Here is a 22,687-nt window from a genome sequence, read left to right as displayed (position 1 = left end):
CCACAGTATATCCACAAACCTGGGCATGCCCAAATCCCAGATGTAAACAGATCTTTTGTTTCAGTATAAACCACACATCACTAGAAGGTCTGTAGGAGGAGGTGGACGTCAGCATGGGCTGAAATTCTCCCTGAAATCCAGTGGAAGAAGCAGGGCTTGAGCTGCATTTTGGAAGAATAGATGAGGGAAGGCAGGCCAGGCACCTAGATGAAAGGGGTAGATGGGTAAAGGGATAGAGGAAGGAATGAACCTGTCAAACCAGAAGAGGTAAACAGACTGGATTTCCTGGAATAGAGAGTTTATTACAGAGTCAAAGAATCTGGAGAGTCTTAAAAGTCAGGAAGGGAATTTGGGGCTTTGTTACTGAGTATTGCAGGCAGACACTAGAGATTAAAAACAAAGAAGGGATATAACTAAACTAGAATAAGGCAGAAAGAAGAGAAAAAGGTGTTTGCAAAGGGTCTAGCTCAAGTGATTATTGTAATTATTTTGACATTTGTGAGTTTGAGGTAACAATAGCTCATCCAAATGTCAACATCTACCATGTAGGTGGAAATACGATGCAGGCACTGATGAAATGCCCAAGGTTGATGCTTTGGTCATACACATTGACATGTGTTATTTTGCCATGAGAGTGAATAAGTTATGAGATAATATTCCTGCTTTCTAAAAGCTCTGTCAACAATTGAAAGGACATATGTTAATAGGTAAAAATGCACTTCAAAGATTCTCTGTGATTTTTTTTCATTCATTCTGACTTGACTATTATAAGAATGATTAGTTGAGAAATACCTTTGGTGTCCCTACCCTTTGTTCTGCTACCTGTAGCTTGCAAGGTGGTAGGTGCAGAGTAGGTATTTTTTGCATATTGGTTTAGTATTGTGCACAACTGAGCACAGAGTTTAAAAGCATTTTTGTCTTTAATAAACATTTTTTATGCTTGGTAGAAAATTTTCCATATAGACATTCAAGAAAAGATCATAGAAATTCACATATATATATGCATATACATATAAAGAGACTTATTTTATTTTATTGTTCCCAAAGGTTAAAACATACAAACAAGGAATAAAATTAAAATTATTTTCTTTTGGGATGATTTATGTCTTAATTTCCACCTGCCCTATAATTAGAAATTCTGAACTCTGTAAATTATTTCAAGATAAAATTATTGCCCAAGTAAACTTCAGAAATTACATCATTAACCTAGGGACCTTTCCAAGCCTAGAACAACATTATTGGTACAAGTGCTCGTGCACACACAGACACATAAATAAAGAGGGAAGTTTAAAATAATTTGAAAATGATTTATTGTCGGCTACCTCTGTAGTTGGAGATTCAAGTATTATTACTTTACTTTAGTGCAACAAGGGAGGACAGTAAGTTGCTGTGGGCTAAAGGTAAATTATGATCTATTGCAAAGGAGGAAGGAAATGTACTGAGGAAAGAAGAAGGAGTTGGGAGTAAGTCATGTGTTTTCTGAAGTGTTGCTTCAGATAATGGCTTGAAAAAAGTCTTTGCCTTGACTCTGGTTGGGAAAGGCCAGAATAAGCTCTTTGAGACAGACTACCTTCTTGAATCTTGGATAGTTAAGGAGTGGCCTTCTGGCATGGGGAGGATCAGGTGGATGAGCAGGAGTCTGACACAAACCAAGACTCTAGAGTCTCAAGTTCCCCCACCTTCAACTTGGCTTAGCAAAGCCAACTTGGACGTGGCACCCACTTTGGAATTTGAAGGGACCATTAAGACTTAGGACAACCAATCCAAGGTAATTTTGAGTCTCTACACTACTAACCCATTTGTATAAACTGAGCTGAAGTCTTCAGGTTAGAGATTTGTTACAAACTTATATCGGAGAGTCTAATAGTCGTTTGTTTTTATTCAGAATAAGAAAGAAGTGGTAATATTTCATTCTCAAAACAGTATGATGCCGGGAAGGAAAACACTAAAATGTGTTTTAGATCTATTATGTGCAAGGTCCGAGCTAGACGTTTCATTGTTCTCTCATTTAATCCTCTTACCACTCTGTGGGGAAAGGCCTCGCTACTTCTGCTTTGTATCTGAGAAAAACGGAGTCATCCTTGAGTACATTACCCTTGGTTAGAACATAGCAAAACTGATTTAATTGTCAGTTGAGTCTGGCTGCAATTCCTGTATTTTTCACCTCATGCCATGTTCAATCCTGCATTATTTTTTATTGCAACATGTAACAGATGAGAAAACTAATATCAAAAAAAAAAATAAAATAAATGCATTGGTGCTCATCAAGCCTGAAGCTTGCTTTCCCAGATTCTTACTTCATAGTATTCTTTGGCTGAATAACATCAAATTCATATTAATTATTAATATATCTAAAGGCAAATTTTCCTCATTCGGCTTTAGGTTTGCTCCCAGAAGTAACTATCACCCATCTTCGAGCAGCTGCCTCTGCCCGGGACACAGTGTTGGCTCTGGAGGATGCTGTGGACTGGTGCCCTGGAGATGAAGTTGTCATCATCAGTGGAATAGGTTTCGAAGGTGCCAAACCCACAGAAGAGATTGTCATTGTGGAAGCAGTGCACAAAACAGACCTCCACCTGAGGTCACCCTTGAGGTACTGAATGTCAACTTAGCTCCGATTTGACGGAAGCAGAGGCCGTCTTAACTGTGTTGGTGTCTGGACACTTGTTTGTCTTTCCATGACGTCTTTTGACATTAAGCAATGTTAGATGTGTTGATAAGAAAATTACAATGCATGAAACATTTGAAAGATTTAGACATTGAATACATTTTTCCTGTAAGACTCTAGAACTTCCGTCTTATGGTGCAAAGCACCTAGTTCTCACATGCTTGTGCCCATAGTTCAACTCTTCTGTACCTCAGTTTGTAAAGAAATAGACTCCCAAGGGAGAATTAGGCTAATCTGGGGCTTACTATTTTAATAAGGTTTGGAGTAATATCTTCAAATGTGTCTTTTCCATTTTTTTTTTCCTTCAGATATTCTCACAACTTCACAGAGAATTGGGTGGCTGGAGAACGCCATATTTTAAAGGTCACGGTAGTGCTGCTCAGTAGGAGGGTCACCATACAAGGGAATCTCACTGCTGAGAGGAAGAAGCACCTTGCTTTATGCCAGGAGGCCAGTGCTTCAGAAGGTAGAGAAGTATTTTGCTGGAAAGTCAATGAGTGAAAAAGAATGTTCTTCCTGTCAAACAAGACGTAGTAATGGCGACTTCTTTCAAAATGGAATAAACCCTTAGCCTTTGCATGTCCATAATATTCTTTAGTTTTCAGGACGCTCTTGATAAATTGTCGTTTTGTCTCCTGCCTTCTATATGACCTTGTAAACGAGGTAAACAGGTTTTCACTTGTGAAATTATTTCTCTGGGGGAAAAAAAATCCCGTTAAATAATAAAATCTGGAGAATCAGATTAATTATCCAAGGAAATTTATAAGGAAGTTTTAACTGTGATTCCAGGTCCCTTCTACAAGTCTCAGGAAAACAGCTTAATGCCAGAATCACAGACCCAGGCAGCACATTCCTTACTGATTAGACTGATGGGGCTCTTGTGTCCCCTGCAATCCCCCTGCCTCACCCCTACTTTTAGAGTTTGTTTTCTGAGTGAACTACCACCTACTTTAAGCAAGTGGTTGAAAAAGTCAATTTATCTTCTAGAAGAATAACAGGCACTGAATCACACTGATGTGCCTATTAAACATCTATTTCAGGGATGGTTAGTTTAGTAGGTTATGTTTTGGTTTCCCAGGCTGTAGATTATGAGGCTTTCACATGTTGTGAAGATATCATTTGTCAACTTTGGTTTAGGATGGTGTGGGTGTCAAGGATGACTCCCAGGCATGAGCTCTGGATGGATGATGAGCCTATTTAGTGAGATGGGAAGAAGAACAGCTTTTGGAGTGGGAGGCTACAGATCACGACTTTAATTTTATACATGCCGAGAGAGACGCCAGGCCAGGACCTGAGTAGAGGTGCTTGGGAGTGTTTGGAGTTAGAGATTTGAGTCATGTCTACATAGAGATACATGTGGTTGCCATGTTCGGATGTGGTTGGGTGAGAGGGACCTGGATTCTACCTTCCACCACCCCATCACCTGGTTCACAAATCTATCATTCTGAAAGGGAGGTTTGGATACTATGTTTTAAAATCCAAAGATTGTCAGATTTAACAATTTTGCTGACATGGGAGCTGCTTTTTCTATTCAGATTTTCTTTGTAGTCCTCATCTAGGCATTCTCAGATCATATTGTCTAAAATACTGCATTTGATTGTGCTGCTAGAGAGACTGTGCCTCTAGCACTGGGCCATTATAAATCTGTTGGCACCGAATGGAACAATCTCTGATTTCATCACAACTCTTAAAAGTTATTACAAATTTCTCAAGATAAATTCATAGACATTCCTTAAAAAAAGAAAGAACGTATCACTCTCCCTTTCTTTGTGTGGGGCAGAAGAGTGGAAATGAGGTAGCCAAATAAATAATATGAAGCCTGGCCACTCAAAATATTATGGATTACTGGCAGAAAGAATCAAAATTGTGATAAACCGTACAAATACAAAACACCTCTTCATTTACCTCTTATATATTTATTCCTGGGTGTTAGCAAATTTACTGTGAATTATTCACTGTGGAATGATATATCATTTTGTATTTGCGGCAGTCTGGTTTATTAACATGGAAAATAAAGAATTCAGAAGATGATTTCTTATCCATTCTGAGGTGAGTTCGCACCACCAGCTGCCATGTGTCCTCAGAAAGTGCCCTGGATCCTGAGGTCACAGTACTTTGGTGCACTGGTTGCTGAATGTACTAGGATGGTGCTGTTTGTTGTCTTCACTAGGAACTGGAAGGAGGTGTTGGGGGTGGGGATAGGGGAATTCAGCTTCTTGTCTGGAGTCCTTTGCCATATCTGCAGCGGCATTGTTGCTCAGTCCCCAAACTACAAAGCAGCAAAAAACCCAAAACAAAACAAACAACAACAACAACAACAACAAAAAAAAAACAAAAAACAAAACAAAAAAAACCCCGGGGAAACCCCATTGGACAGCTTAAGACTAAAAAGAGCTGTGATTACATTCAACGCTCACATTTCTTCCCTACAATTATCAACCACGAGAAGGTCATTTTATTGCACACTCCCTCCAGGGGATCTTTTGGATTGAAATAAGCATCTATTTCGGTTGGTTTTGTGGCTTCTAGTCAGCCTCTTTGTGACAGTAATTAAGGTGATTGATTTGGGGGCTTCTGGAAATAATAGAGTGAAGGCAACATCATGTCCTAGTTATCGGATGTTTTAATTAATAATCCAAAGAGGAGAATCAAAGTAAAAGGGAAATAAGATTATTAAATGAAACAAACAATAATGGTTTGTCCCTTGTGCCGACAGTACCTTTCATACCAGATGATTTGTCTAGAAGCACGTTGCACGTGCTTCAGGTCCCCCCGACTTCTCTCTGTGTTTCAGGGAATCTGCAGGACTGTTTCTATTCCAAGAGTGAGAAGATATTGGGATCCAGGGATCTGGGGGCCAGAGTCATTGTTCAGTCTTTCGCAGAGGAACCCTGCCGGGTCCAGTTGAAGGGAGTGCAGTTTCGGGCATTGGGGCAAGCCTTCCGTAAGCATCTGAGCTCACTGACTCTGGTGGGAGCTATGAGAGGTAAGCAGGTCCAGGCCTATGACTTCCCATTTTTCTCTCTTCTTGTTCAAGGCTACATGCAGGGGCCATGAGAGGTGACAGATGGGGACATAGGAGGTTCAAAGGTGGATAATTTATAACCTAGATCTGTGGTTCTCCAATTTTAGTATGCCTAACAAAAATTTATTCGGGGGACTCACTAAAATTTAGGATTATAGACTCTGCTCTGATAAATTCTGGTCTAAGGTAGACCTAGCAATCTGAATTTTTAAAAGGAGGTCTTGTGATTCTGGAACAAGTAGTTCTAAGGAGTATACTGTGGGAAACATCAGTATAGGTACAATAGACACAGGGTGAACCACACAAATCTGTGTTTTGAATCCTGCTTTTGTCATTTACTAGCTTTGTGATCACAGGCAAATAGATATTGAATAGTATAAATAATCAGTGCTCTGAGAGCCCAGGCACAGCAGAAAGCCTCTCCATACGAAGTGGTTCTAACTCAGGGGAGTCTTCTGCCTGGGAAAGTGGGGGAGAATGGGCTGAGAACCAGGTGCTTTTCCTGGGCACATGGAGCAGGCAGACTGCAGATCTTGGGCTGAGCTAAAGGCACATGAAAGGAGCAGGAAATACCAAATGCAGGTGAGAAAAACTAGGTGAAAAACAAGATCAGAACCAGAGAAGAAGAATATGACCAGATGTAGATAAAGGTTCTGAAACCAAAGTTGGAGAGACACAAGAGCATACCAGGGTAAAACCCCAATTCTGGATGCGGATGAGCAGAGAACAAGAGATGCTCAGTAATGAGGACAGCATCTCCCTTTTTGAATCACCCTCCCCACCCCCAGCTCCTCCAACATCCACACGTTCAAGCTTTGCCTTCTTAGAAAGGAGCTGTGCTCTGGGGGTGATGTTTGACGGAGTATCAGGACATCCTTGGTGGTTCAGGCAGGTCTAGAGAGATGCTAGGATTTCAGCAGCCAATGACAAAGTTATCCTTGTGATCCTTGAAGGCAGAATCCTGGCACCGGCAGCATTTTTTTTTTTTTTTTTTCGTCATCTCAAATCATCTGCACACCAAAGACAACTATTTATTCTAATTTTCCGCCCACCACCTTATTTATTTTTGACATACAGTTAGTTAAGGAGATGGTTCCTAACATGGCTCCTTCCCTGCACACTGGGATGATCAGTATCTTTGAGCCCTGTTCTCTTGTTCTTCAGTCTCCTGGTGCTTACTGTGCTGCAGGAAGTTTGCTGTGGGACCAGCTCCTGTAGCAGTTGGGATAACAGTCACATATGAGTCTTATCAATTAAATGTAATAAAAATCTTCCCTTGCTCAAAAGTCAGTCTGTCTCCACCAACCTGTTTCAAAATAGCTGCACTTTTATTTATTTATTAAATTTCATATTAGTTGAAAATTTTCAGAGCTTTAAAAGTTTGAAAATCACTGAATTAATACCAGTTTTCTTTCCCAGGAGGGGTACGAAACTTCTGGCTTCCTTGCCAAAGAATCTCTCATTGTTTCATGCCCTGAAGGTCTTTGTACCCTGTCTGGTCAATTGCCCCTAAATACTAGAGTTAGAAGGTGTTGGAATCTTTTCTGCTTTTACAGGAAAATTCCTGAATTCCACCCATAATAATTCCAAAAATACATTAGTAATTATTTATCGTTTAGTAATTATTTATTGTTCAGATGCTCAGGACTATACTGAATGAATGATATGTAGAGTTCTGGAGACAGGAAAACTCTGCAGCAGGCAGTGTTTCCTACAGAGGTGAGTGTGGATGGGTTGACTTACAGGTGAATAAGGTGAGGATACTTGGTACTAGAGGAGCTGAGGTCAAGGACAATGCAGAGGCTCAATGTCAGTAGTGACACTATGGTTGAGAATTTTTTGGATAACTCCAATTTAAAGTCAAATTCTTCCATAAACCAAAGTTTTTTTCAGTACTCCAAGCATTTGATACATATATAATATTTCTCACTATCTGGAAATAATATAAAACTCCTTTATCAGGATTTATCATTTAATTATCCATTATGAATTTTTTTAAACTTTTTTTTTTTAAGATTTTATTATCTATTTGACAGAGAGAGAGAGATCACAAGTAGGCAGAGAGGCAGACAGAGAGAAAGGGGGAAGCAGGCTCCCTGCTGAGCAGAGAGCCTGATGTGGGGCTGGAGGGCCATGACCCAAGCCGAAGGCAGAGGCTTTAACTGACTGAGCCACCCAGGTGCCCCTCCATTATGATTTTAATGTAAGTTTCTTATGCCAGAATGAAGATACCCAACTAAGCAGAATTTGCTTAGTTTTATTTGCCCAATTCCTGAAATATATAGTTGATACTCAGTAAATATTTATTTATTGACTGATCCAGTTGACATAACTTGATGGGGAGGGCATAAAATATGCCCATGGAAACAGGGTAATGATTTTCCTAAATGTCAATTTCTTTTAACATAGTAGAGTATTCACCTTTCACTTTCATAAATCTACCATATTCAAATGTGAGAGTTATGATCCTCAGGTCAACCACTGGTTTTGCTTACATTTTGAATAAGAATCTCTGGCTATCTCGGGCCAAGAATATAATTGCCTGACAAATTAAATAAATTATGTCACAGCCTGAAGAAATAGTGACTGTATCTCCACATGGAAGATGTGATTTTCAAAGATCAGATTTGGTCCTTCAGTAGTACTCCTCATGCTGCGCATCACTTCTCTTTAGCCACTGTCTGCCATATTGGGATAAGGATAGCAAAGAGGGTGGCCAACTGGAAATCCCGACAGCCGTTCGTTCTTTGGTGGTTTGGCCATACTGTCTCTTCCTCAGATGGTTTCCTATCTAGCACCCGACTCTTGGATTCCACCTTGCTTAGCCTTGGTATCTCTGAGGTACATTGGCCTGAGTTGCCCAGGTTCTTGATTCGATTTCTCTTTCCAACTCCTCATTTCCTTAGTTTCATTACTGTGTGTGGGTGTGTGTGGGGGGGAATGTTCTCAGTTATAGAACAACTTGCTTTGGAAATGATCAACAGAATCTGAGGAACCCTCAAGGTTCACTTCAAATGTTTGCTGTACTCTTTCCTCTTCAGATTCCTATGTACAGGGTTGCACAGTGTGGAGCTCCTTCAGTAGAGGCCTTAGCATGTCAAGGACCTTGGGCCTGAAGGTGGACAGTAATGTATTCTACAATATTTTAGGACATGCACTGCTGATGGGTAAGTGATGAACTTGTTTAATTTTAGCATTCTTGAGTAGGACAAATAGTTTTTCAAGAAGAATTTTCCCACAATTTGAATTCCCAATCTACAAAAACCTTAGCCTCTGATCATTATAAATAGGCCATAGCTTAAAATTCTGAATTTAAAGTTACCTATCACTAATTAGCTTCCTCAACTGTATCACAAAGAAACTGATCTTTTAAAGGTGACATTTCAATTGAGGTTAATAAACATGACATGGGAGTTTTTCAAATTTACTGTCAGCAATTTTCACAATAATTTAAGGTCACATATATAAATCTCTGCATAGACTTATAGAATGTTAAGCCTTGATGTTGGACAAGAAGTTAAAAATCCTGAATTCTGTTCTTAGCTTCTCCTATGGCTTGCTAGAGAAGTTCATGTTTCAGAATCTTCTGCTTGTTCACTTGTATCCGCTTTTTTCTCTGAAAGTTCATTCCTCTTGCAGAACCCAGAATTATCCCTAAAAAAATGCAAATTACATCCTATCAGTCTCATCCTTAAAACTCAAAGAATTTCTTATTGCTCTTAGACTACAATCCTAAATCCTTAACCTGGCTTAGAAGTCTTCCTCAGTGATTTTTTTTTTCTCTGTTAACATTTGTGAACTTGTCTTGCTCTTTTTCTATTCCTCTGTACTCTAGTTATGCTGAGCTGTTTTAATTCTTTCAAAAAGCCACCTTTTTTTGCCTCCTAAAGGCCTTTGCACAAACTCTTTCCCTCTACTAATACTGCTTGCTGTCCTCCTGAAAAGTTGTCTCCTCCATACTCCCAAGTGAGGTCCTTCTATTTAAGCTCTTTGAGCACCAGTCATTATTTATTGATTTAAAATTACATATCATGTCTCTGATCATCTGATTAATGACTGTTTGTACCACCAGATTTCATGTGAACATTGTTTCCTTAGCATTTAGTACATTAACTGGTCCTTTGTACGTATATTTGTTGAAAGAAGTAAATGAATTAGTGAACAAAAGATCTTTGAATATATTGCAATACAAAAGCAAATCAGAGGTTTTCACTGAAAGTCAGACTATATTTGTTAAATGGTGTTGCATATTTAAATCAATTCTGTGATACCATCAGTGGGAACATGTATGTGTTTCATTTAAGAATGATCAGTTGGGAAAAAAGTTAAAAGGTCCTAATCCTGAGAGGGAGACAGTTTAGTGAGAAAACACAGATCATATAAACTTGGGTTAAAACAAACTCCAGGTCTGAAAGACAAAGAACTAAGGACAGTTGTGGCAATCAGGGAAATCTTTCGATTGGACGGGGATTGTAAATTTAACTGCTACAGAGCAGTTAAACTCACAGGTGGAAGATTGACTTTGCTTATTCCTACTTTTGTCGGTGTAAGGGAAAAGTTTGCTGAAACCCAGAGCAGAAATTCAGGAAGGTACCATAACAATATTAATTTAGCAGAAAACAATTATATGGGATAGACATTAACTAGGCAAAGAGGAAAACCTGCAGGAGGAATTTAGCCTTTAGTGCTTATTATGAATTGGAGGCTCTTGACATCGATTATACTGCAGGTGATGAAATTAGAATATTTGTTTGTTAGTGCATTATAGATAAAGTATTTAATTTCATGCCAAATAGGTTTGTAAACCCAGTTCATGAAACGACATGGGAAACTCATATACCTAAATACCTAATAAGGAGAAGGGTCTGTGGGGCTGTTCTTTACTGATGCTACGTATATGGCTAATTGGTCTCTGTGGCATGGCCCATTTTATCCTTATTTATTTTCTTATTTATTATTCTTTATTTATTTTCTTCTATTATATTCCAGGCCACTGCAGATAGTTGGTGGCCAATTTGAACAGCTAGGGAAGGGGTTGGAGTAGACACAAACATATGCAGCATTTGACTGTGGGGACACTTAAATTCTTCCTAAGAAGTAAAAGAATACATCTGTTTCTTTGTTCTTTATTCTGCTTAAAATGAACTTCTGACTCACTATGACACTCTAGAATGAAAAAGCACATATAATCTGTATCTCTTTGTCTGGTCTATGAATTAAAAATACACAAAGAAATTTAAAATAAACCATACCCAGAAGAAGAAATAGTGAGGCCATATCTCTCATTTTCCTGGGTATGAACTGAATGAGGTAACATGACCTTTTGTTCCCAGGTACAGACATGGACATAAAATACATGTCTTGGGAAGCGACTCCTGAAAAAACAATTGGTAAGTATATAACTTGGTTTTAAATCAAGCTATACTCCACTTAAGTTGTCGTGTATTTTATGGACACATCCGATGGCAAAATGTTAACTATCTTAAATTTGTGGAAACTACTAAATTTTTCTTAAATATATTTATTTATATAAGCATGATGTAAGCTGTGATGTATGCTAGTAGAAGCAAGACTGTTGAATTATGTAAATATTAATTATGTTTGTGGCTCTCCTGGGTTTGATTTATCTTTTCTTAAATTAGAACAGGGAAATATCATAAGAAACAATGTGATCATCAGTGTTTCTGGCACCGAGGGACTGTCCAGTCCTGAAACCTTGACACCATCTGGTATCTATATCCGTAATCCAACCAACATTATAGAGGTAAGACCTGTAGCTCCACTAGGAAGGTCAGAGCTTGAGAGGCCATAAAATTCATTCCAGAAGTTATTTGGAGGAGTGGAAGAATAAGATGGCATAAAAATGTTTACTAGGTGGCACACTGGTATTGAAAAACAACTTTATGATTTTATGTTAAACAAGTGCTTTGGTATAAATGTAATTATTCTCTCAGAATTTCTGTGAACACTCTTTGAAGCAATATCTATCTACCCGTGGCAAAACAAAGGAGATATTGATTATTTTCTGGTCCTTTAGATTAACACAAACTATAATATCTTCCTGAGCTGTCTGCTGTGGTTTCTGATTTTTGTCCCAATTTCAATAATAATTACTTATTAAGTCTTCATTGTTTTCCTCTGTAAATGTGGTCATATTGTTGCCCTTTAAGAGTATTCAGAACTAGGGGTCAGGGCCCCTGGGTGGCTTGTTGGTTAAACATCTGCCTTTAGCTCAGGTCATGATCTCAGGGTCCTGGGATTGAGCCCTGCAATGGGCTCTCTGCTCAGTGGGGAGTCTGTTTCTCCCTCTCCCCCTTCCCCTGTTCATGTTTGTGTGTGCTCTCTTTGTCTCTAAAATAAATAAATAAAATCTTAAAAAAAAAAAAAAAAGAACTAAGATTCAGCAAAGTCACGAGGTCTATGAGATCATGTCAGATTCCAAAACAAATAAAGCACACTCTGATGGCCTTTTTTGTCCAATTATTTAGTACAACTTAATGTTACTTTTCCTTGGTAAATTTACCTCTAAATACTTTAAGAAATTAAATTTTTACAGTACCGTTTAATGGTAGATCGTGATTGAAGAGTTACATCAGAGTAGTGAAAGGCCAGTTAGTTTCCTCTTTTAATGAGTCTATCCTATGGATCATCTACCAAAGGGTTAAGGGCCTCAGTCTTCCGGGACACTAGTCTGACATCTCTTGTTTCATGGCAATTATGCCAGATTTCTGAGGAACCGAGAGAATGAATGTCTCTCTCTGATCATCTGTTTTTAATTACCTTCAGCTGAGTCACCCCTAATAAAAGTCATGGTTGTCTCCTCAACCTTCCTCCAGACTCTTAATTATGCTTATTCCAAGCACAGCACTTACACACCATTTTAGGTGCCTAATAGGGGCAGCTAATATGCCAGTTAGGAAAGGAAGCAGAACTGCTTTAGACTGAAAGAAACCAAACTCCACAGCCAGGGCAACAAGAGCAGCATTTAACGTGTAGGTGACGTTGGGGCTGGTTGGGCACTTATGCCCGCAGCCTTGAGGCCTAAAGAACTGTGTTTCTTGCATGTCTCAGAAGGCATGACTTGACTACACTGAAAAGCCCAGACGAAAGTAGGTCCTCAGCTTTGTCCAGTTCATCTTCCTGCCTGAGGCTGGAATAGATCTAAGTCCTGCATTGAATGCCAGGGGTAATGTCCATCTGACTTTGCTTCACTGGGTAGCACACTGGAGTGTGGCCACAGGTCCTGGCCTCTTGTCTATTGGCATATCGAGTTTACTAGAGGCGCAGAAAACCACAGGGCCATCTAAAAAGCTGATTGTTTACCTGAGCTTTTGCAGACTGACCTGTGAATAGTACCAAATTAGCAATGAAAAAACTGAATCGAAAGCAAGCTGTTTGTTTCCCATTAGATGTTTCCTATTTCTATTTCATTTATTTTTTCCTCTTATATTCATTTTACAAAAGTGAAAGAAAATACAACATATATGTTTTGAGAACGAGGCTTTAGTTTAAGCTGGTAGTGTAGATTCATTAAGCATACTTATTAGGTGTTCTTAACATTTTCTTTGATGACCTTCAAGGTCTGTGGTTTTCTTTTCATTAGTTTATTAGTCTTTTAGATCCTAGCATAGTATCTGAAACATAGTTGCTCAGTAAAAATTAATTGAATATAATGAAAGTATAATTCCATAATCAAAGAATGGAGGGAGGAAAGAGAAAAGTAAAGAATAGATTCCAAGATCCCACAATCATTTTGATGACTGAAAAATAAAACATTTATATGAAGCAGCATTTAAATCCCATGGGACTTCTCTATTAAATATTGCACAACACACGCCAGTTTTTTAGCTGCATGTCACTGCTGTTCTACTGTGCTATCCCTTTTATATCCTGTTGTTTAGAATGTATCACTGCTAAAGTCGTAGGTGATAACTCTTGTATGTGGCAAAACCTAAAAATTATCAACTTCTCTTGATCCTAGGCATTTCAGTTACTGAGTAAACACTAAGTTAAAGTTTATTAAGCGTGTCCTATGTGGGAGATACACAGAATACTTTGAAAAATCTATTTTAGAAATATGCCTTAGTTCCAAAAGGATGATAAGGAAGCTATGATAACAAAGATGGGTGTGTGTGTGTGTGTAATTGATTTGTGGAACAGGAAGGGATTTAGAAAAATTTGCCATCTCCCAGGGTATTTTTGGTATTCAGGAGAGAGACATTCCTGTACTCTATGCAACTGTTTCATGGGCTGTGGCTTCTATGTCCTACTCTACCTGAAAGAGAGTCAGACTATCCTGAAAGAGAAGGTAGTCAAGTCTTGGGTATGCTCAGTTTTTGTATCCTTTTCTTCTGCCTTGCTTTGATGTTTTCTAGCAGTCTGGCAAAATATTATTTTTTTTTAAGATTTTATTTATTTATTTGACAGAGAGAGATCACAAGTAGGCAGAGAGGCAGGCAGAGAGAGAGAGAGAGAGAGTGAGAGAGAGAAGGAAATAGGCTCTCTGCAGAGAGCCTGATGTGGGACTCGATCCCAGGACCCTGAGATCATGACCTGAGCCGAAGGCAGAGGCTTAACCCACTGAGCCACCCAGGTGCCCCTGGAAAAATATTTTTTAAAGTCACTGTATTTGTATAATTTATTGGGATTTTTCATTTTTGTTTCCTTAAGTTTTAAATTTTGACATAATTTTAGGTTTAGAAGTTGCAAAAACATAACCAAGAGTCCCTGTGGGCCTTTCCCTTAGCATCCTCCAGTGATACCATCCCCATAACCATCACCATATAACAGCTGTCACTGTAGCAATATCGAAACCAGGACGTTGTCATTGGAACTAAAGCCCTCATTTGGACTTAAAGAAGGCAACACAATCTTAGTGTCTGGGCTACCACTTCTGAAAGCCTTGACTCTTCCACTCTTATCAGGAGTCTGACCTTGATATCTCTGGCTTGGCAGGCAGGCAGGCAGAGAAGAAACAGTCGATTCTACGGGGATTTATGGTGACATGTTATTCCCAGTTGCCTTGATCCAGAGCCTAGGACACAATGCTCTGTCATAGTGTACAGAAATCACCTTGGCTCCTCGTCAGCCACTTGGACAGCATCCTCATCTTCAACCCTGCACAGGAGGAGGGGATTTCAAGTGTGATATTCCTTTGTAGTTTTCTTAAGCATAAGTGGTCTGTCTCCTGACCCAGGCTGCAGCTGAGCCAAGCCCAGGACAGTTTCTGTGAGAAGTGAAACCTGAGCTTTGTGTCTTCTTGCTAGGGATAGGATACTCAAGCATGCTCTTCCTGTTTGAGTGTCTGAGGAACTTGCGGTTTGCCTCCGAATACTCCCTAGGTAGGCCTTTGCCATGCTTTTCAAAAAACAGATTGGTGGTTGCTCTTCTGTGCCTCACCTATGGCATTGACAGCATCCCTTTCCAGGCAGTCTTCCCTCGACTCTCCAGAGTCTGAGACTATGACTCCGTTGATGAAGATCTCTTGCTGTCTAAAAGGCTCCGTGACTCCATGTTTTCAGTAGACATACCCTCTGTCAACCTCAGGCTGGAGAGTCTTTGCTCTCAAACAGCAAGGGCCTGTTCACTTCCAAAACTCTAGAGTATCCCATGTGTATGTAGGCACTGGAAATTTTCCATGACCAGACTCCTGTTTAGGATAGTCTGTGGAAAAACCCTGAAGACAAGCCCTTTGGAAACATCCATTTAATTTGAGGGGAATTTGTTCTGGTTTGTGAATCAATTTTGTAAGGAATTCTGTGTTTAAAGGCCAATTTCAGTTCTCTAGCTCTCCCCACTCAATAGCTAATGTATATTTAAGAGCTGCCTGAAGGGTTAACTCACTTTTTTTTCTAGTGATTATAGATGCACACCTCAAGGAGCTGGCTTACTTGGGCAGTTAATTTCTCTCTGGAATTTCTCTTGCTTGAATGTCCATAATACATTGACTTCCGCAAAGAATTGATTTCCACACAAAATTCCCTGCTTGCCTTAAACCCTTCCCCACAAGCCGCCGGCTGCCTGCATAAATATGTGGTTTTTCCTCATGAATCATTTGTAGCATACCCAATTGGAATGGAGAGTAAAAAGGGCCAGGAAGTAATGTGATCTGACTGTTCAAGTGCTTCTTTTATAAGAAAAGTGAGCCTTACCAGCTAACAGAAGACCAAAGTTATAATATCCTGCCCAACTATAAATGCACTTGGAAAGCATTTATATTTATATATGTTCACCCAGATGTTCCATAAATGTTAATGACACCAGGGCAAGTGATTCCACAAATCTATTCATTTGCTCAAAATATGTACTCCCTGAGCACCTGTCTGGCCAAGGTGATGAATACGGGATAGTCCGTAGAATACATTCTTGAAATATGTGAATCTTTTCCCTCCCGGTAGAGTCTTGGTGATGAATGAGCATTTCATTGGTAATGATATCGAGTTGTATGTCCCAGTGAGATATACGTTTCTCATTGTTTATATACTTGCAGAAAAGGTGGGTGTTTCAGAAACCCCTCCTTCCCTAAGTCTCAGTGCTTTTCCCATGGCTCAAATATGCTAGAGACATAGCTACTCCACGAAGGTTAAGTGGAAGGTGGAAATTTACAGGGACTTCCCTAAGGAAGGTTCCAGTTGTGTAATCATAACAATTAATAGCCATGTTACTTCCTTGTGTTTCTGTGAGGACTGAAGTGTATATTGGGCACTTGTATTTGCCAACCCAGGGACAGTGATCCTTCCTAAAACTTAGAACCATGAGCGTATTTCCTGTTTCTTAGCATGTAGAAAGAATTGGGATTTTTGGTGCTAGTAAGTATTCTTTTGGGAAATACCTGATGGCAGATTTAAATTTTTTAAAAGATATAAATACCTTCCCAGTAAAGACTGTCAATGTATTCTTATAGTAATTAACCATGTTTTTATATTAGGTGGTCTTTCCATCAAAATCTGGAGATGGGCTACTAGAAAGCAGGAATTGTTTCAACAATGCATAGCACCAGTCTAGACCAGGGATTCTCAGTCATGGTAGTATTAGTATTTTAGGTGCTAATTCTTTGTGGTGAGAAGCTATCTTGTGTACAGCAGCATTCCTCTTCTCTACCCTTAAGGTCAGTAGCATCCCTCCCTTTCAGTTGTGACAACTGGGAACATCTCTAAAGCTTTCCAAATGCTCCCTGGGAAACAAAATCATCTCTGATTGACAGCTCCAGCTCTAGACTATTCCACCTCAAGATGACTGGAGTCTTAGAGATGGCCCAGGTTCCCTGAAGTCATGTTAGAATATTGAATAGTAATTCAATTTCATATTGCATGATGTCCCAAAGTTACTTGTGCCAAGTTCCGTGTGGTAGGTGAGATATGTACTTAGAATTTTAAATGGCTTCAGAAAATTGGATAAATGCTTGGAATCCAAAATAATGAAGTATAGGAGTAAAGGGGCTGCTGGTCCACAAAGAAAGAACATGTTCTGGAATGGAGTAAAAAATGAGGAATGGCGGGCTAATTACAAATACCCAGGATGAGAGAGCTTTCTGGCATACAGTGAATAAAAAGCTAAAAGTTAAGGAAACAGCACCTTGATTTTGTCAGCCTGTGTTGGCTTCCCGATGAAGTCCTTGTTGCTGTCTGCTGGCCAGGTTTCCACTAGCCGTGAACTCTGGTCCTCACTGATGCTTCTGCAGAACCAGGAGACCTCTAGGGACCAGGGCATTGGAGCATTGGTTCCTATTCTCACATGAGGCAGAAGTTGAATGTTGCTGGTTTTAAAACAACCTGTTTCAGTTTTTCATTAATATTGACTTTACTTGGTTCTGTGTGTGAGCGCGTGTGTGTGTGCGTGTATGTGGAACACCCAGAGAGGACAAGACTTTCTCTCTCTTTTTTAAGATTTTATTTATTTATTTGAAGAGAGAAAGAGATTAGGGAGAGTGCACAAGCAGGGGGAGTGGCAGCCAGAGGGAGAGGGAGTAATAGTTTCCACTGAGCAGGGAGCCTGATGCAGGGCTCAATCCCAGGACTCCGGGACTATGACCTGAGCTGAAGGCAGTCATTTAACGAACTGAGCCACCTAGGCATCCCAGGACAAGTCTCTTTAAAGTTCCCTTCTGTGAGGAGAATTGCTATCTAATGGCGGCTGGTGGTCCTCTCTGATTCAGAGAGCTACCTTTAATAGCACCTAAAATCTTCTCATTTAGGAATTAAGTATAAGAAAGTATAAGTCTAGAATGACTGGGGCTGTGTGGGCTGAAATGATTTTGCTCAACCTAAGGATAAACAGAGAAGAGCTATAAGTAAGAATGTGTTTGGAGTCTCTACCATCAGTCCTCCCTCACTCAGAATGGAATAAAACTCCTTGAGCCATGTGAGAGAATATGAGAGAGCTCTGCCCTGACTAGCCAGAACTTTCTCCATGAGTTCTAACCCTTTTTTTGTGTCCTGTTCTAATATCTATATTCCTCACTCTCTGTATCAGCATTCAATAGACATTACGGCAGTCTCAATCTTTTCTTCTGTTGTTCAAAAAGCCCATCAGTAGCCAGTCCTCATTAACTTTACGTCTACACCTTGATAATGCTCAATCCCTTCATGCTGGAGTCTCAGAACCCTAATCCTAACATACTCTTCAAAAATGTCATGTCTTTCCCTGCTCACTAGTGGGGATTGGCTCAATCCCACACCCATGTTTTACTCTGGGCCCTCTGAACTGCCATTTTCCCCTTTGGTGGGAATGGAAGGGATTTTATACTGTCTGGAATTTGGGTGAACAGAACAACTCTTTAGTTAAATCTGACCTGAAAAATGCTCTCCAATTTTGAGGAAACCTATATTCAGGTAGCAACATCCAAACACTATGCTATGGGCTCTGTGACTTTGAGGAAGTTACTCAACATCTCCAAGATTCAGTTTCTTTGTGAAATTGTGATAATAATATATAACTCAGGATTGTTGTGAAAGTAAATGAGAATAAAATCTGGTACCTGGACAATAGCAACTTCTCTAAAAATCTTTACTCTGAATATTATTATCACGTTTGGTTCTAAGTTAAGAATGAGATAAATATTTCTAAGGGAAAGAAAAACTTGACATAAATATAACTTGCACTGAGTTGGACTACCTTTTTGCTGGGATCCTGGGAACAGATAGCTCCTGGGGCCCTGATTGTCTAGGTCTCTATTCTCCTTCAGTTTTCTGTAGTGGCCTCCAAGTGCAATAGGCTCCTAAGGCAGCTCTTGGCAAAATTACCAGGAAGTGAATTCTTCCCAGTGTTTCTCTCTTCTTTGAACATCTCCTGGACCCTCTGATGAATAGACAGTACAGTGTTAGTATCTCAGTCACCTCCAGAGCAGTAGTTATCAAAATGAGGTCAAAGATCACTTACATTGGACCCACCTGTGGTGCTCAAGAGTGCAGAGTACTGTCCTCCAACCCTTCACCATCAACTTCAGCACCTGTGAAGTCAGAATAACTAGTGGTGGGGACCTAGAAATCTGTATTTTATATGCTCCAGGTTAGGGTTTCCAGACAACATGCAGCATATGTGACTAAGTTTAAATTTCAGAAATATTAATAAATTTTAGTGTAACTATATCCTATATAATATTTGAGATATACTTATATTAGAAAAAAAGTTGTTTTTTTCAAATCTGAAATTTAAATCTAACTTGGCATCTGTGTTTTTTGTTTGCTAAATCTTATAGCTCTATCCCGCATGCACACTAAAATTTAAGAAACTGTTCTAGCAAAAGACTCACAACACAGTCCTACCAAGCCCTGTTTAGAGGCAACTATGGCACTGAAGTATTGTTTTAAAGAAAGACAATGTTTTGTTGGGTTGTACAGCATCACAGTGCCTTTTGCTTTTAATTCTCTCTTCTGTGACTTGATCCTAATGTTTGGGATGAGCTTTCCCAGTCCCATAGCATGAGCTCCCAGGAGGTGAGTTGCTCGTAGGAATAAGGCAGTTTTCTTATTGTCACACCAGCCAGGCCACGTCAACCCCCCAGGTGATCAGGGAAGAGCTATGCAGTAGCCTCTGGATTTCCATTTGTCCCTGGAGCACAAAGCTTGGGCCTGAGGCTGACTGAGTGTCCTGTTTCTTGACTTCTATTCTCTAGGTAGACATGGGCATCTTGGCCTCAGACCAGCCTCTGAGGCTGAGAGAGAGATGCACATAATTGCCTAGGAAGTAGTCCAGCAGTTTGGTCTCTTGGCCCTTCAGTCCTCCTCCTGGAACATGGAAGAGCCAATATACCATTTACCTTACTGCCTGGAGTTAGAGGTTGCAAATTCAAATACCCATGGGTACTTGCCTGGTATCATAAATGAGTGACACAGGAACGGTAGGGACTATGCCAGAATAACCATAATCCAAGAAGGCAGGCACTTCATAACCCCAGCTGGTCCATGGCTACCCCCACAGGAATTTGCACTTTGTATTGTTAAAAAACTGAGAGTCTAAATTTTTATATTAAGTGTCCCAATTGTAAAATACTAGAAACAAAGTCACAGTTTTTATAAACATTGGGCAGGCCAAGCAGAATACCTCTATATATAATAAAAGACTCTTTAGGGAATTAATTTTCTACTCTTTCTTAAAATATATTACACAGTGATGAGTCTATGTCAATATCTTATTGAGTTTATAAAGAGAATCCATTGTTTTCAGTTTGATCAGAATTAAAGCACCAATCTCATGTGGTCCAATGGAGAATTTAGATTTTATATCAGTGTATAAAAGACATCAAATTATTTAGGTAGGAAATCCTATAAAGAAATAATAAGGTGATTAAAATGATCTAATCAGAAGAAGAGGACATTGAGGAGATTCAAGCTGGTATTTGATCTCAGACACTGTGTCTCAGTGCATAACTGTCTCAGAACAAAGGCATAACTAGTATAATCAGTGGTCTTCAACCTATAGCCAAATCATTGATTTGTTTGAAGGATTGGAGAGGACACCTTGTATAGACTTGGCTTTAAAGTAAGCCTTTGGCTCCAGTACTATTTCAAACACCAAAGTGAAGGGCACATACTGATGAAGAAGGAAGCCTTTCACTGTGGAATCCTACAAGACTACTTTAACATGAGATACCACTTACTAAGGTAAATAAATTACAGCCCAGTTGAGTTGCACTGAGGAAGAAAAATGAGAGTCTATCTGATTCCTGGGGTCAGGGGGAAGGATTGGGGTGTGTGAATAGTGCATGAGCCATGAAAGTATCAATATACTTGGACAGGAAGTAAATTAAGAGAAGCAGAATGACCACATAGAAAAGTCTTTCTTTCTGGCAACCTTATAGTATCTGGAATAACTATTCTTTAACTATCCTTAATTTCTGTAGGGAAACAGGGTGTATGTTGCTGGTTTGGGATACTTTTTTCATCTGGTGACCAGCCAAACATCACAAGCTCCACTTCTCTCCTTTACCCAGAATATTGCACATTCTTGTACAAGGTAAACTTGGGTAAATTCATCTACATTTTGGGTGTGAGATTTAACTATTTTTTTTTTTTTTACAACACTCTCAGAGAGGTGGTAATCTGGGGCATCCATGTACGATTTTATGATGCACCTGTATAAGCATTTTGGATTATAAAAGTTTGGTGGTGAAGGGAAGGAAAGGGATAGGGAAGTCACTGGAGAAGGCAGCGGGACAGAGTGCGTCTTTCATATATGGAGAAATAAAATTCAATAGAGAGAGCAATTAAATTTCCAAGGGATTAGAAGAAACCAGGAGGTGAGAATGCCTGGGCTCAGGATCTGAGTAGGGTGAGAAGTCTTTGGGGAAAGGCTCTTGGCTGGGGACAGGTACTCTGGTAAGAGGGGAGGGGACTTGTTCAAGGTTTTGGTACATGAAGTTCAGATCATCTGCTAAGAGCAAGAGCTGGGAAGCATGGTGGGAACATGGGTGAAATGTGGACTTCAGAGTCATTCAGGCCCTGAATCAAATCTTGCTCGACTAGAAAATTTTTGTTTGCTTATTTCTTGTTTTTTTTTTAAGAGTCAGATCCCTTATTTGTGTAATTTATGGAATTACACAAATTTGTGGAAGTTTGATGTGATAATTAGAGATGACTCCTATGATGCACCTAAAGGACCACCTAGAATATAGTAGGAACTCAGTAATTGATAGCTATCAATAATTATGATAGTAATAGTATAGTGATACTGCTCTGATGGACAGTGAGAGGAGAGTGGAATAAGGATTCAAAATGATTGCTGTGCCATCTTGAAAGAGCTAAGTCTAGAATTAGCACATGTGCCATGAATTTATCATTAAGATTATGAAGTTTTACCAAGATGCTCTCAGCAGCTCCGCGATATGAGCAAAGAAGATACCCAGAGTCCTGTGAAGGTAGTGCATTTCAAGGAGAAGAACAAAAGTTGGAGGGAGTAACGGTGCTCGTATCCACTTTCCTAGTGTGTTCTAATGGGCTAGGCACAGGTGTCCAGTCTGCTAGGAAGGGGTGAACCTAGAGAAAGGCTGGGATGAAAGACTGAGATTTTGGCAATCTGCATCTGCTGAGATGGGAGCAGGTCATGGAGGGTCACAGAGAGGGAAGGCTGAGGGGTGGGCAATGCTGGACAGGAAGAAGGCTCATAGGCCTCATCTCCACTCTCCTTATCCATTACCTTCATTTTATATTTCCCAGTGAGAAAAAGTGGGACATTTGGAACACAGAAAGTGGCTGATTTTCACTCTTTGTTTTGCTTTCAAGGTCTGGTCTCTTAATTTACCCTCAGTTTCAGCCACCTTGGGATAATGGCAGGGGCCCCACCCTGTTCCAGAACTTCACAGTTTGGGGAAGTGCAGGTGGTGCCCAGGTAAGCTATGTTAGTTTTTCATTAAATTGTCATTTGTTCTCTGAGGGTAGTTTATTATGTGTCTCTATTTAAAGGGGGATGGTTTGGGAGCCATAACAATATTATCACAGTATTAAGGAGCAAACAACATCATAGGTGTGTGGGAAAATTGTTGAATGAATTCCTACTCT

At 39.7% G+C, this 22,687-nt stretch overlaps 1 protein-coding gene across 20 annotated transcripts in view; it reads left to right on the top strand.

The window, feature by feature from the left end:
- The window catches only part of PKHD1 (PKHD1 ciliary IPT domain containing fibrocystin/polyductin), a 485,802-nt gene that overhangs the window by 181,542 nt on the left and 281,573 nt on the right, over window positions 1–22,687 (top strand). For all 20 annotated transcript variants that reach the window (XM_082729339.1, XM_082729341.1, XM_082729340.1 and 17 more), the window contains 8 exons: window positions 2,383–2,593; window positions 2,977–3,134; window positions 5,463–5,654; window positions 8,735–8,860; window positions 11,027–11,083; window positions 11,336–11,457; window positions 21,034–21,146; window positions 22,412–22,517. In XM_082729339.1, coding sequence (XP_082585465.1) covers window positions 2,383–2,593; window positions 2,977–3,134; window positions 5,463–5,654; window positions 8,735–8,860; window positions 11,027–11,083; window positions 11,336–11,457; window positions 21,034–21,146; window positions 22,412–22,517 — 1,085 coding nt within the window. The remainder of the gene's footprint in view (window positions 1–2,382; window positions 2,594–2,976; window positions 3,135–5,462; window positions 5,655–8,734; window positions 8,861–11,026; window positions 11,084–11,335; window positions 11,458–21,033; window positions 21,147–22,411; window positions 22,518–22,687) is intronic.

Source organism: Mustela nivalis, assembly GCF_964662115.1.
Source record: "Mustela nivalis genome assembly, chromosome: 5".
In the NCBI taxonomy this organism is placed as follows: Eukaryota; Metazoa; Chordata; class Mammalia; order Carnivora; family Mustelidae; genus Mustela; species Mustela nivalis.
The sequence above is the reverse complement of the archived record's forward strand: the minus strand, read 5'-3'. Positions and strand labels throughout refer to the sequence as shown.